Source organism: Colossoma macropomum, unplaced genomic scaffold, assembly GCF_904425465.1.
Source record: "Colossoma macropomum unplaced genomic scaffold, Colossoma_macropomum, whole genome shotgun sequence".
NCBI classification, from domain to species: domain Eukaryota; kingdom Metazoa; phylum Chordata; class Actinopteri; order Characiformes; family Serrasalmidae; genus Colossoma; species Colossoma macropomum.
This window is the reverse complement of record NW_023494789.1, coordinates 21,760,145-21,776,195: the sequence shown is the minus strand read 5'-3', so window position 1 is coordinate 21,776,195 and position 16,051 is coordinate 21,760,145. Positions and strand designations below refer to the sequence as shown.

Sequence of the window (16,051 nt, the reverse complement as noted above, 5' to 3'; positions counted from 1 at the left end):
GTTTACTGTGAGCCTCTTCCTCCATGCAGATCTGGGTGTCCCGTTCCAAAGAAATCAACTGGACTGGAATAAAAGCGTGCCCTCAGGGTTGAACACCACCTCTGCTGTTTAGAGGACACGGGTTCTGTTCACCTAAAGTACTGCTGGTTCCCACAGTGGTTGGGTATAACAGCAGGTAATGAATCCATGTGGTAGGGAATTAGTTTCATTTTAGCTTCTGAGAACAACAAAATCAAACGAGATATGAAAAAAGTCTTTACAGCAGCATCTGTTGTCACAGTATTGATTATAAAAGTATGCAACATGCAAATGAGCCCAAACACAAATGCTCTTCAGATGATGATTTTGTTGACATACTGGGGTAAAATAAAAGAACATAAAATTGGCCTGTGCAAAATGCACAGGCAAAGTATTTTATATCCAATTTTTAAAATTTGTTAAACTCAACAAATACATAGAAAAATGTGAACCCAATTTAGCATAAAAATGTCATATTTTTGAAATATGTCATGTTTGTTCCCCGTAAAGGATGTGTTCACTATATTATCCCTACTTATGTGTTTAATATCCAACACATTTTTCATTATGGCCAAAATATCCGTGAGGGAAGGGAAAAGTCGTTCACTACTGTTTTTAGTAAAGTAAAAAAAAAAAGTGTGCTTACTCTTTAAGTTACCTACTTACCATCCTATGTGCTATTAAAAGTTTCTGAGATATTCAGTGACAACGTGCAGTTTGTAGCTGTCACTACAGCTGAGTGATAAACCTCTTTAGAAAGACCAAAAAATGACACTGCGGCTTCATAATGACTCCACGAAATAGCCCAGTTGTTATTGTTGCAATCTACGCCTATATAATCCAACCACATCATGACTTGCCAGTTTAACATAAGTGATTTACCCATATGTTCTCTTTATGACTAGACACAGACTGCTTTCACTAGAGTAGGCTGAGCAGCTCACCAAAACACTAACCAGCTAAGAGGCTAATGCAACCAAAAAAGACAGACTTTGAGCTCAACCCTTTAAAGATGGAACTAAACGTAATACTGAAACTTGCAAAGTAAATTCTGTCATTTTTCATGTCTATTATAAGCTTAAACTGTCTGTATTTAAACTACAGCTGACATCAAAATCCAAACAGCGGTGAGCTAACCCTTGGTTAAACACTCTATGGTGAAAATACAAGGGTCACTAGCAGAAATAAGTCTTACCATAGTGCTTTTTAGGTTAAACCTCAGTGATTTAATGCATTTCTACTAGGGCTGGGTGATATGGCTAAACATGTCATTAACAATAAAAAATTCATTTCAGTCGATATCGATAATTATCACAATAAATGTCAAATCATTATTAAGTTTAAAGGCTGATTTTCGCACCTGAGTGAAAGTTGAAGAAACCAGGTGGTTAATTATAGTTTTAAACTATTCTTTAGGTTCAGAACATGACAAACACTTGCCAAACAGAGAACAATTTTGCAAATCTGTCATGGGCTAACAGGAAAACATTTCTCAGATTAGCTGTTTTAACCAGGTGGTTGAAGCAGCACTCTCACACTCACAGCACGACCGTGATTTTTGTAATATTCATAATTTAAAAAGAAAACAGATTATTTTTTTGTTAGGCTATCTGGTTACAGGTGCTAAACTCTTTAGTTTCTCAACAATGTCAGCTTAGTACGTACTGCAAACATTAGCTGGCTTGGTACATCAATGATGAATCACAACGCCCTACTGCCATCACTCCTACCGCATCCATGTCAGAGCATATCACAGTATTCAAACACAAGCTAGCAGACATTTGGATTTCTCTATGCTGTCGTAGTAGTTTAAGGGGTGGAGGAACTGCAATATGTCTGACGCTTGCTGTGTGAAAGACTTGCTGGCACTACCTGCATTGCGATTCTCTCGCACCAGACAAACAACGTTGTACCTAAAAGGAGGATGCTGTTTGGTGTGAGAGAATCACATTGCAGTTAATGCCACTAAGGTCCATCTTTTTTGTCTTGTTTCATCACTACTTGCTTGTTAGGATGTTAGGACAGAAGTGAGTTTGCTCTAGGCAAGTACAGTTGTATGCCACTCGTTTTATCACTCACACTTGGCAACAGGAAAACAGACCACCAGTTGCTCCACTCAAACAGGGAAGGCATAACCCCACATTTCAGACACTTGCGCCTAAGTATACTTGGTGACCCATTTTAGTTCCCACAACCTCCCTCGTTGAATCATGTCAAAAAACTTGGAAGTGCGTTACCACAAGGGTTGACGCTAGAACGCTGACATAGGAGAATGGTATATTATATTGAACATTTATCGAACATTTCTTATATTTTTATCGAGGAAAGTTATATCACGTTAATTATTGTTATCATTTTACTGCCCAGCCCTAATTTCTACACTTCTTTCTTAAACATTGCTAAGTCATGGCGTGCACTTTGTGGTTTTGGCTGTCAGTGTACACACAATTCAAACGTTTAAGTGAATTTTTTTATTAGTGCAATTAGGGTAGGCTAAAAATAGAATCCTCTGATTAAAGTAGTTCCCAGGTTTCCAAACACTGGTGCAAAAGGATTCAAGCATCCCAACAATGAAAATTATTTGCAATTTATGTGTGTATTTATATGACTCTATGTGAGGGTATTGTCTTTTTACACTTTGCCAGACGTTCTGTCCATAAGTCACTCTAAGCATGGTGTACAGGGAATATCAAAGACATAGAAAAAGGCATAGATCACAATAATTAGCACCACTGCTGAGAGCAATAGTATTCAAATATTCAAATACTGCAATATTTATCACAAAAGCAAAATATCACAATGTGACTTTTCCAAAATATTGTCCAGTCCTACTGTTAAGCCTTCTACTTGGAGACTGCAACTCTTTCAGCTGCAACTTGCCAGAGGCGAGTCACTACATGCTGCAATTACCATAGTCTACATTCTTCAATGCTGTTTCCTCCGATTTATAAGAAAGCTCAGTTTTACTCCAGATGCTGGCAAAAGCATATAGTCCTCACATTTTGGTCATGAACACTCACCTAGCTGGAGGAATGCCAGCAGGTAAAAGAATGGTGGATGGCTGTCTTCCTCTGAGAACGGTTCGCTACCCTCACAAACCAGAGGCCTGTCAGATGCCCAGAAAGAGATTACAAACACATAAAAATGAGCATCAGTGAAGAAGCTTGATTCAGCAATAAATGAATGCAGGACTACATATATTAAAAAAGACTGGAAAAAAATATAGCACAGGTCAATATCTACACAGCTGTATGAAACCTTCCAAGTCAGGGTACGGTTGTAGCTTTAAAACTACTGACAAATTCTATACCTAGGATAAAAAAAAAACAAAAAAACCTTGCAGCAAAAGGCAAGTTAAAGATAGCACAACACACTATATGGCCAAAAGTATGTGGACACCCCTCAAAACTACTGAGTTGTGTTTCAGCCACACCCATTGCTAACAGGTGTATAAAGTCAATCACATAGTGATGCAATTTCTATAGAGAGCCCAGACACAAAAGGGCAGACCATGCAAACTTACAGAGTGGGACTGCACACTGCTGAAGCACACAGAGCTTAAAAATCACCTGTCCTCTGTTGCATCACTCACTAGAGAGTTCCAAACTGACTGCAGCAACATCAAACTGGAAGCAACATCAACACAAGAACTGTGTTTCGGGAGCTTCAAGAAATAGTTTTCCATGGCCAAGTAACTGCCCACAACCCTAAATCACTATGCCAGGAGAACACTACCTACCAGAATGCATAGTTTGGAGGAGGAGGGATAATGGTCTGGGGCTCTGGGGTTTACCACGGTTTGGGCTATGCCCTTACTTCCAGCGAAGGGTAATGCTAATGTTTATTATCCCCTCCACACAAAGTGAGGTCCATACAGACATGGTTTGATGAGTTTGGTGTGAAGGAACTGGACTGCAAAGAGCCCTGACCTCAACCCTACTTTACACCTTGTGTTAGACTGACTGTGAGCCAGGCCTTCTCACCCAACATCAGTGCCAACAGTACCTCACAAATGCTCTCTTGACTTAAAGGGGCAGAAATTCAGGCACACTCCAAAACCTTGTGGCAAACCTTTAAAGAAGAGTAGAGACACTAATAACCACTAGAGGTAGCAGGGGCAGCAACTCCATATTAATGCCTATACTTTTGGAATGGGACAAGCTTATATGGGTATGATGGTGAAGTGTCCACATAATATTGACCATATAATGTAGCTAGCTGCTGCAAATTGACAACGGCTAAATTTCTATCCTAACAATAATCATCTCTTCTACTGTTTTCCATTAAGAGGACATGAGTGCTCACTGAATGACTTGCTGAGCCAGTGTGAACCATAAAACACTGCCCACAGACACCGAAATTCATCTGATGATAGCATGGTGGGTTCGTTAAGAACTCCAGTGCAGCCATTCAGAGACAGAGGAAAGAATACTGCTGCCAAGAATGGTGTCTGGTAAGTTGTTTTTGGTGGTGTTGGACACTCTCGCTGGCTACTTGGATTGTGCCAAAAACTGTCTTCAGGTTAATTTTGGTTTGATGCCAGAGAGGGCAATGTTTTCTATCATTTTTTGACATTCAGTAACTACTCAATGAAACCAGTACCACGCCAGAAGTGACCACTCCTATACAAGATGTTTATACATGACACTAGGCAGAAAAATATTTTACTTTCTTAGTTAACCCAGGAACCCTACCCATGACAAAGTTATGTTATACTGTTGGCCAAAGTCAGCATTCAAAAGCAGAAATTCTCAACTGGAACATGCAGGTATTTTAGTCAGGTGTTCAACATACTTTTGGCCATAAAGTGTGGTGGTTGTGAAAGAGAGCAGTGGCCTGTGATCTTTGAACAGAGAGCATTCATCTGACACTCATTAGTACCCAACAGACGAAATACATTACCATGTGGTTCAACCAAGCAATTTAGCAAATGAGGGACTACAGTGCTGAAACAAATGGGGCGAAGTTTTTATTGCCCCTCATACACATGTTTCATCTGTGATTCCAGATGTGTGCAATTAAAAGGTTAAAAGGCACAAGGTGATGGGAAAGAGAGAAAGGGTAACAGGGAAAAAGGGGAAAAAGGGAGAAAGAGGGAGAGAGACATGATAGAGAGGACAAAAACTAAGAGATTTCTTTTACGTACCAAAGATGGTGTTTGGGATTTAGCCGTGTGGTTGAGATGCCCTTAAGTTTACTGTCAGATTTTGGGGCCAGTTCCCTTGCTATTCCTTTATGGGAAGAAAGAGAATAATTGATGAAGGCAAATTACAGACCTCTTCAATGGGTTCTCTATTACCCATAGACCCATGATTCATCACTATGACCCTTCAACAAAACTCCTGCCTTATATTTCATTATGGTTGACAGTTAGAAAAATGACTTATTTTAAGCAATTATTTTTTTTAGGCACTTCTAGTTTTGAATGGATTTTAGAAATGAATCTGATAGTGCACTCTGCATTTTATTTGTATGATGTTTTCAGGACCCTATTGTCAATAAGACTGGTTTCATTAGGGTGAAATACAGAGACGGAAAGTAACTACTCTCGTTATGGTACTTGACTAAATTTTCCCCATAACAACGTGCCTTGAGTAGATACAAACTGCTATAATTTACTTTTGACTGAGTTTCTAATAAAGGGATCCAAGTGTTTTAACTTTATTAACTAATTTATTAACTAATTATTAACTAATCATAGTAAAAACTTCACTTTTCACAGCTCAGCTTCCAACCTGATGAAGTAATTAGCTGGCTGGCTAATCTTAAAGCTAAATAACTACCGTGGTCTTTTATTACTTGTCATTTTACAAAAACAAGCACAGAAGCTCTTTATTAAACCTAAAGCTGTTGCTTATATGTTTTCTTCTTATTATTTTTTTTAACTTCTGTAAAGTTTTTCAATAAGTAACTTATTTAGACTTACTTGACTAATTTTCATTATAAATGCTTTTACTGAAGTGTATTATCACTACTATAGGGTTTTTCAGGACTCTTTCCACCACTGGTGAAATGAAACTTCAGTGAAATAACATTTGCTGTTGTAAAATAATACTTGCTGGCTTAAATATCCCAAGAAAAACCTGTGTGGGCAGTACATGGCACTCAGACACAGAACATTGTTTATTCAACAGAGATATACTGTTCAAAACTGCCTGATTCGTGCCACAATCGGCAAAGAGTCATCCCCAAACAAAACTGATAACGTGACAAACTCAAAAAAAAAGGTAACTGATCTCTTTTTTGGCCACAGTTTTTCAGAACACAGAGATTCCTAACAATAGAGAAGGAATACAATTACAGTCGAGGTCATTTTTATTTGCATTACATGATTCTACCTGCTTTTGTTTCTCTTTGTAAAGAATCATTCTGACACGCATGTAGTAGAAAATCACCACTGAAGCATTGTTGGTATGACAAAGAAATGAATATTCCTGAATAGAATTTCAGGAAATGGCATGAAAAAGCATGAAACATTCCATATCAGATTAGGGTTGTAGTTTTAAAACAACTAGCATGTTGTAGTTCTAGGATACCTTGAAAAAAAGACACTTTGTTAAGGATAGCACTAAGGATAGCACTACAGCTGCTGTAAAACAGAACAGGTAATCTCTGACTAGAGAGCATTCACCTGACACAGAAAGATCATCTTTCATCTGCATTCATTACCCTACAGAGGAAATAGGTCTAGAACACTATAGCCCGGCATTGTCTTCATAAGATTAAGAAAGTATAGTACAGTAATCAGAAGTAGTCGTGGGACAGTCTCTAAATACAACAATTTTCTGGTTTATTTTTTATTTTATGTTATTTTACTATTTTTTTTTGACAACCAGAAATAATGACCAGGTTTGAACTGAAACTCAAAATAATCCTGGTAATAATTGAAAACCTAAGTAAAGCAAGTAAAAGTACCCAAACATTAATAAGATAATAGATAGATGAATATTAGCGTCCCTGAGGTGACACTAATGTTTGTTTCAGGTGTCCCTGTTACTTTATGTAGATTAGTACTTACTTCAGTATTTACTTCAGATTTTAAGTGAAATCTTAAAAAAAAGCTGTTTTAAAACAATAAAATGCGTATCTAATAACAAACAAGTTATATGAGAAGTTTCAATCAGATTTTCGTTCTAACCATAGTACTGAGGCAGCAATGGTTCATGTTGTTAATGACCTCAGGCTTAGCGCTGATGCACAAAATCTTTCTATTCTGGTCTTATTGGATCTTAGTGCAGCTTTTGATACTGTTGATCACAAGATTCTATTCCTATAGTCTTGAATACTGGTAGGCCCTTCAAAAAAAAAAAAAAGTAACATTTTTTGTGGAGTCCCACAAGGTTCAGTTTTAGGGCCTTTGCTTTTCTCTTTGTACATGTAATCTGTAGGTAATGTCATTAGGAAACAACACAAATTTTCATAGCTATGCTGACGACACACAATTATACTTTTCAAATCTTTCTGATAATCAAGACTCTCTAGACAGGCTTACCAACTGTGTCAGATATTCCTCAGTGGAAGTCACAAAATTTATTTTATTATAGTAATGCTTTATTATTGTAATGAGTTATTATTGTAATGCTCCTCTACCTGGCTTCCTAAAAAAACAATACTTCCTCTACAACTCAATACTATATGCAGCAGCACGTATACTAACAAAAACAAAAAAAGAGAGCTAATTTCGCTCCTGCTTTGAAAGAAATACACTGGCTATCTGTATCTTGCAGAATAGATTTTAAAGTTCTGCTACTAGTTTTAAGACTCTAAATGACCTAGCACAATACAGAAAACATAGAGAGGCCTCTTAGTTATTATGTTTCTAAACTGTGGAACTTAATTCCACCTTTTATTAGACAGTCAGTGCACACTTTAAAGAAACATTTAAAACACATCTCTTTAACTTAGCATTTAATTAAAATGTCTCTTGCTATTTATCTTTTTAATTTGATCTGTCATTGTCTCATATGATTTCTCATATGATCATAATTTCTTCTATTGCTGTTAAGCTTTATCACATGTCTGTAAAGCACTTTGAGCTGCCACTGGCAGGAGTGGTGCTATAAATAAAGATTATTATTACTATTTAGTATCTTATTTAGTGTAGTACATTCTTTATTTAGTTTTGTATATGCCTTCTTTTGAATGGTCTTCTAAACATGGACTGCATCAGTTTGCAAAACTGATGCTCAAACAGACTTGTTGGATTTTCTCTTTTGGATGGCCAGAGTGTGGCAGGTGTTGAAGTCTCCCTGTTTCTTTCCAAGACTTCAGTTAATTTTTCAAACGTGATTTTGGAATTTACAATGTATCTGCAATTTTTTACCAAAGACATTTCATTAACAAAAGACAATGTTTTTGACAAATTAACTCAATATTCAAATCTAAAGCAAAATCTTTCAGAATGTTAACAAAACTTTGAGTCAGGTGTGTTGGATGGTGGCTTTCCAGGAATAATGTTGGAGATCTCTGGATTGAATATGACATGTGTCTGCATTTGGATTAGTGTCCCAACATTTTTGTAAGTAAAATGCGGGGTTATATAAAAGTTGTTTTAGTTGGCTATTGTTCAGTTGGACTTAGTGTATTCAGTGAGAACTTGTAAAATTGCTGAAATTATGTACTTTTCAATATGACAAAGAACACTCTGCATGATACTTTAACAAATCAAATCATTCTAAAAGAACACGTAATGATAGAGGTGTCCCAAGATTACTTTTGAGCACTGTACGAACTGTGTTGTCTTCTTGTCCACTTGACCTTTGAGACTCACATCACTCTGGCTAAATCACAGTATGTGGTGTAATGTAACCACCACTTCAGTTTAAAGGATCTGTGTTTCCTTGGGCTCAGGCCAGTCTCATCCAGTCCTCACAGGTTAGGACTGGGGTAGAGAACTATCAGCATGTGAAATCACAGCAGTCCTGCTAAAGGCTTTGAGGTCCTATTTATTATTTTTTTTAAGATATACATGGATCCAGGTGAAATTTGGTGAAGGTTAACACCCTCCAAGTCTCCATTAGGACTTTTTTTTAAAGATGAAAGGAGCATCTAAGTCAATCTTTCATAATATTTGGACAGTCTTCCACATTAAGGTCCAGTTTTAAAGGACTATGCCAGTGAAGCAAGGCACATAATGTACACTTAATCCACCTACAGGATGAAACATGAATGAAAGGTAAAAACACTCACACCTGGCCACGAGCCTGGCAGCGGCTGGCTCACTTACTGAATCCTCAAGAAAACACCAGAGCCACCCTCTCCTTGAGGGTAGGCAATTTGCGTCATTCCAAACATGGTAACAGGGTAAGATTTGCCACTTGCTTCAAAATGACCTTTTCTTCTTCAGACATGCCTTTTATTGCTATGGAAACAAACATGCATCTATTCGTGTGATACTCTAAATAATAAGATAAAACAAAGATGATATTGATTTACTCTAAGTAAAAACAGACTTCAAGGTTTGAAACAGTTGCTACTTTACAGAGGGGCCAAAAAATCCTGAGTCACCATTCAGCTTGGTGTAGTCTTGACCCTAAATGACTTACACAGAGCAAAAAAGGGGATTTACCGCGAGCAGATCTCCCTTTTTACAGCAGTAGGTCATTTTACAGCGCTGCAAAACCACAGCTGACTGTGAACATTGCCAACTGGCTCCAATACCATTTCCCATTCGGTGGAAAACCACAACCTAGGGGCCTTTCAGCAGCCCCTGCACCCTGGATGGCTCCAGCATGCGAAGCAGCGCTCAGCTGGCCTTCCATTTGCTCAACAGCGTTTGGTCTGTATGGTTTGAGGAATGGGCTTTGTTATGGTAAAGGTATCCTTCAGTTCTTCACTGAGACAAATATTTTTACAGCTGTCCAGAAGAACTAAATAAACACCATTTTTTTCCACTAATTTACACATGATAAGCAGCTTGAAGTTTGCAAACTGTGCTTAATCTGTGCATACCAAGGAGAAGCCACTTGTTTCTGGTTTCTTTCCCTGACAGCAAGGTATCTGGGAAATGGTAAAGGCAGTTTGCACCCAACAATTCATAGTTTGTCTATAACACATAAGGCAAAGTATCATGTAATCCTGCAGCTTTCATACCTCTCCTTCCCACAAGGAAAAGGGATATTTTAAGACATTCTTAATTGTTCCAGTGGGGAAAAGTGAACCAATAGATGTGAATTCATGCAAGAGTACTGGAAAAGGTTTGATTTGTTGTGGTTAAATTGTTCTGAGGCTTGAAGTTCCACTTCGGAACCACAAAACCACTGTTGTGGTGTGTTCTAACACAAGGATTGATTATACTAGCCTCGCAAGACATTTAACCAAACTGTTCTAGAAGTTCTTAACAGAAATTCTGTTATGTATAAGTATGTATTTCACTGTACTAACACAAATCTTAACAGCTTGATATACTCTTTGGTGGTTACACCTTATCTGAGTTATGCTGTATGACTGTTCTGATGCAAGGAACAGTTTGGGTATTGAGGCTAAAGGTGGGCAATAAGGCAAAAATATAATATCACACCACATTTTCACGATCCATAATGTGCATGACAAATATTTGATTTTTTCAGAGGTTTGATGAGTTGGATCAGGCAAAATACACCAGTAGTGTTGTAATTAACAAAGGAGTATCAACTAGGAGTACAATGGTTTTATATATTGTACTGCACTAAATCCAACAAAACAGGAGTACACATGCATGAAAATGACATATGATATAGTCAGAAAAGCATATATAGTGATGTAATTATTTATGATTATGATAGTACAGTTGTATGCAAAAGTTTGAACACCCCAGGTCAAATTACATGTTTTGTTGACTTTCTAAGTGAAGTTAACACTTAACACTCTACATGGAACAAACTTAAATATGGATTTTTTCCTGCGAAATTTAATGCACACAGTTTATTTGTTAAGTTTAACATACTGGGAAAAAATAAAACCACACTTTTTTTTTTGCAAAGGCCACATAACATTTTATTTTGTTTTCAAATATGTTAAATTCAGCAAGTAAACAAATGTGCATTAAGATGTGCAGAAGTATGCTCTCTGTACAGGATGTGTAAACTAATTTTCACTTCGAAAATCAACATGTCATTTCACCAGGAGTGTTTGAACTCTTGCATGTAACTGAGTACTGCCATATTGCCCATCCCTAACTGAGGCAATGGACAAACTCTAGGCACCTTCCTGGTAAAAATGCTCACTGTAGAATACAATACATAGCAATAATGTGCTGTGCACTGCATAGAGTCATAATTATAGAATCTAGTAGCTTGTTATGAAAACACAATATCAGCAAAAATGCATGTGTGCAACAGTAATCTACTGTGCAGAACATCTCAATGAATAGATCTAAACAGTCAGATAGCATAATGTCACTGGATGTACAATCTGGTCAGCTCAGAGAGGAACACTGATAGCACAGTCAATCTAATCTGTCCTTCTTGAACACTCATTCAATCGTTTATAACACTGTAAATTCTGTTTTAATATGTGACGTGGAGGCACAGTCTCAATCTTGTGGATACAGACATGGGAGATCATTTCTAAGGTTTTCATGACTAGACGTTCACTCACGTGTACCAAAGTTCCTAACCTAATTTAACAAAAAATTGGTACATTTAATATACCGGTTAATATTAAACCAATTCTTTTTATATTAATAGGTAATAGAGCTGGCCTGAACAGTAATTTACAGGCTTTAAATACTGGGAGGTATTTCCAAATTCTTCCACTGCCAGAAGAAAATTCAAATAAGAAGCTAACTTCAACTTTGTCTACCTTGGATGGTTGAATAGCCAAGCTGCTTGAAATGATGAGGAATAGCAACATGAACTCCTGTTTGGGAACACTTCGGTTTCCCAGTCGAGAACGACAATGAAGGACAACGAGTGGTAGACTGAACTCTGACAGTGGACTTCCGCAACGGCATTGTGGGAGTATCGGATTCCCATAGTAACACCTGGGGGGTAATCCACAAAGCAGGATTTCTCAGTTAGTCAGAAAACCTAAGCCCAAAGATGAGGACGGTCCAATGGTAATGTGGTAATTTACAACTTCTAATAAACAGCTGGTTGTAGAGAATCCTGGATTCTGCAGTTTGCCGGGAGTTATAGAGTTACATTAGAAAATCTCCTCTGGCACTTATTTCAGGTGTTCCCCCTTCATCCACTGCTAGCAGTAACTACAACAAAGTTTTGAGGGTTTGCGATGCCCTATTGTCAACTAGTGTTATATGGATAAGTATCACTATGCTTACATATCTGAGATGTTTCAAACACACGCGCACACACACACACACACACACATACATTTATATAGGTACTGATGGTGATGCATGTAAGAATGTGTAAATGTATTCATCGCGTGCACGTGTACGAGCTCTTGCCTGTTAATCGGCTAAAGAAGCGTTTGCATCGGGCGCTGTCTCGAACCAACAATGTGTATGCAGCAGAACCCTCATCAAACTCCATGTGGATAGTCTGAGACCCAAGGCCCACATCCAGGTATCTCAGCTCACATAACTGATGGCTGTACCTCTTCTGCAGCCAGTCTGAGGGCTGCCCACTGCAGCAAGACATGGAGAGACGAGGCAGAAGACATTTGGTAATGAGTCTTTACCTTTGTGTTAATACAAAGTATGAATGCACTCAGTAAAAACGTAATTAAAACATTTACTGTTTTTAAGAAAATCTTTCTATTGTATGCCCTGCTAGTGAGCAACCGCACTGGCTAATAGAAATGTGATTATGTAATATTGTGTGTGCGCAACACTTCATGCCTTTAGCCGTCTCTGCTCTGTCACACTGACAAAGCCGTAATATAAGAGACAAACATTTCAGAATGCATTAATGACAGTTCACTAACCAACAGCTATAAACCTTAATCAGAACACCGCATGAATAAGGTGTTACTGGAAACAGCAAAACTTGAGGCCTGCCCCACCTGCGCAAAACCTTTTTCATTTTTTTCCAATTCATTACAAGTGACCCTGGTCATGTGGTCTGTACAAATAATGAGATCAGGCCCGGGATACTAGGGCCAGACCAATATGAAAAATTTGTGATAAAAATGTTGTAACTAATATGATTGGCCTTTGTAATTTTATACTTATATTACAGAGTGTAATTTTATACCTCAATAGTTTTAGTAAAACAGCACTTTAGATATGCTATGATACAAATATGACTGCCAGTTCCCAATTATCATACTTCTTAAACTGAACTACACAACAAAAACTCACAGTCTTAAATAATATATTGTAGCTCTGAAGCTACCCAAAATGGTTTACTTTTTGGTTCTTGTTTATCACCTCTTACAGTTGCTCTTATAGCTCTCAGCTGCTCATTTAAAGAAAGCAAGATAATCAGCTTGCATGTCACAAAAACACAGCGATTTAGGATGATACTTTTTTCATGTCAGTAAACTGGTGCTTTCCTGTCATAGCTACAATGACAGTTTGGCAGTTTTTAGAGTTAGGGCTGTCTAGACTCCGCTCGTAACTGTCTGTATAAGAACACAGTGCAGTGTGCAATGCAAATGCTTTTCCTACTGCCCTGTATTGCTAGCTAGCTGTTCTCCACTGCATTTATTTCAGAAAAGTAAACAAAAGTGTGCAAGCAAACCATCTTTCTTGGAGCAGAAAGAAAATTTTAACTGCACTGAGCTTAATAAGATTATTACAGCTGAGTTTAGCACCTGCATGGGTATAACATTATTATTATTCAGTGAAATATTCTTATATTGTTAAACAGAGAGTGCCTCATATTCAGCAGTCAAGCACAAGGTAATGTGTCAATGTGGTAAAATTTGAACCTATTGGTATTAGCTAGCATAGGACAGTAAAGGATTTCTGTAAGTCGCTCTGGATGAAAGCTTTCGCTAAATGCCATAAATGTAATGTAAATGTGGCAAAATCCAAGAAGAGATCAGAGTTGATAGTGCTTGGAAATGTCTAGGCAGAGCCAGATGTGAGGGAGGAAAAACCGCATTCTTCTGCCTCTTGACGTCTCACTTACTTATCGAACCCAAACTGCTTTTGTGAATTACATGCTCCAAAATTACAGAATAGCTGGTTTTCATGAATTATTCCAGTAAATCTGTTCTGCTGACAGTGAAAAAACCCATGGTGCAGTGAGTTTGGAAATGTTTGTGTGAGGCTTTGGTATAGATCAGATCAGTACTTTGGTGAACTATACATGCTTCTATTCTGCAGTGAAATATTTGTTTCAATCACTTTAATTTGTTATATTTTGGATATGTGGCATCACAGTAGCAGCTTACTCTGACTGACAGGTCATTTCTAGGATGTAGATACGTTGGTCAGTTACAACCATGAGAGATGGGAACTCTGTTGGATCTCCAAACTTCACAGCAGACATCTGGAATGCAAGAGAAGCTAGAAAATTAGCATATATGTAGTTGCTCCTGTACATAAAGAGAAACATAAATTGAAACAACAATCCGAGCACAGAATCATTGTTCAAAAGTTTCAAATCACTTTTTTAATGTTTTCAACACTATTAAACCAAATTGGTTACAGACAAACGTACACAATTATTCTAATCTGGTAAAATGAAGTTTTAACAAAATGAACATTGAGAACGTATTTCAAATGTGATCAAAAATCGATCAGATAACATGACAAAAATAAATGTGTGAACAGATAACCACTGTATTTTATTTACAAAGTTTCGAACACCAGTGTATGTTTATAATGCAAAGAAAGAAGTAAGTACACTCCAAGAAAAGTTTAGTTTCAACCTATTTGGACAAACAGATATGGTCTTATGATGCTGATAAATAAAGGTGATATAATTTAACATGTGACACTTAAAAGGAACAACTTTGTTTTCCTTTATATACCTGAAATAAAAGAAACACAAAGTAAGTACATATATATCAGGACTCCAAATTGGTATTAGTTGCACCCAAACAGGAACTAATGGCTAGTACATTGTTAGAGAATATCTAGGAGGAACCTGACTTATTTAAACCTCAGATATCTGGTGTGGTTTGTTCTTTGTTACTGGAGTGTGTGGTATCATCAGGCCTAGGTCTAAAAAGCAAGAGTGTACTTACTACTTTATATGACTGTTAGAAGAAAGAAAGATGCATGTGAAAGTGTAGGACAGGGCTATGTGAAGCTTTAAAAGGCTTCCAGATAAGTTAAGGCTAGTAGAGAGCAGAGTCCTTCAACTGAATGAAAGCTCACTTTCTGCTGTGGAATTTATTACTTGACTAGTTCTCTGGATAAAGCCAGTTGGCTCTAGGGGAAACTAATACACCTCTCCCAGCGGTGAGTAGCCAGGAGGGGGCTGTGTAGATAAGGCCGCTTTTTTTCCTCAAAGGTGAAGGCCCAGCAAGACTCAGGTAGGATCAACACTAAATTACAAAAGGCTTCTAAGCACATTCACCTCACACCCTCTTGCTTGCAGTGGAGTCAATCCATACCAACTCACCCAGCGCTCCTAGTTCATGTCATGGAAATAGCCACCCCCTCGCTCAATGAAAATAAGTCACTAAAAAATTTTCTTATAACTTATAAATTAACAGCAATCATGCAAAAACAATCTAATTAACAATAAACAATAAAAATAACAAACACCACTAATAAAAATTATAACCGTAATAGTAACAATAATGAATAACGATACAAATAAAAAATAAACAAATAAAAAAATGTTATTCAATCATTAAAATAATCATTAAAAACACCCTCTTTCTTGCAGTGGAGTCAATCCATACCAACTCACCCAGCCCTCCTAGTTCATGTCATGGATTTCCTTAAAAAAATGCGAAAACTTTTGTCAAATTCATGGGCCCATGCAAAAACCAATAGCTCCACTTGAAGGATTTTTTTTTAGTAATACATTTTTGAAGTTTGGCCCTATTCCATAATGTTTGTGATTTTTTGTATGTGCACTTTAAGCCTCACCAATTGCTGATTTTTTGCTGGATTGGGCTGAAACTTGTATTTAACATACAAGAAAGCCTAATTTGCAACATGTATTCATGTAAATAGTGGTTGCTG

At 37.4% G+C, this 16,051-nt stretch overlaps 1 protein-coding gene across 6 annotated transcripts in view; it reads right to left on the bottom strand.

Moving 5' to 3' along the window:
* Window positions 1-16,051, bottom strand: part of LOC118808117 (serine/threonine kinase 11 interacting protein) — a 50,478-nt gene that overhangs the window by 4,719 nt on the left and 29,708 nt on the right. For all 6 annotated transcript variants that reach the window (XR_005007259.1, XR_005007260.1, XM_036570552.1 and 3 more), the window contains exons 21-24: window positions 14,302-14,399; window positions 12,407-12,585; window positions 5,165-5,249; window positions 3,039-3,124 (exon numbers count right to left, since the gene is read on the bottom strand). Coding sequence is in view for 4 of the 6 variants with exons in the window: in XM_036570552.1 (XP_036426445.1) it covers window positions 3,039-3,124; window positions 5,165-5,249; window positions 12,407-12,585; window positions 14,302-14,399 (448 nt within the window). In the remaining 2 variants the exon portion in view is untranslated. The remainder of the gene's footprint in view (window positions 1-3,038; window positions 3,125-5,164; window positions 5,250-12,406; window positions 12,586-14,301; window positions 14,400-16,051) is intronic.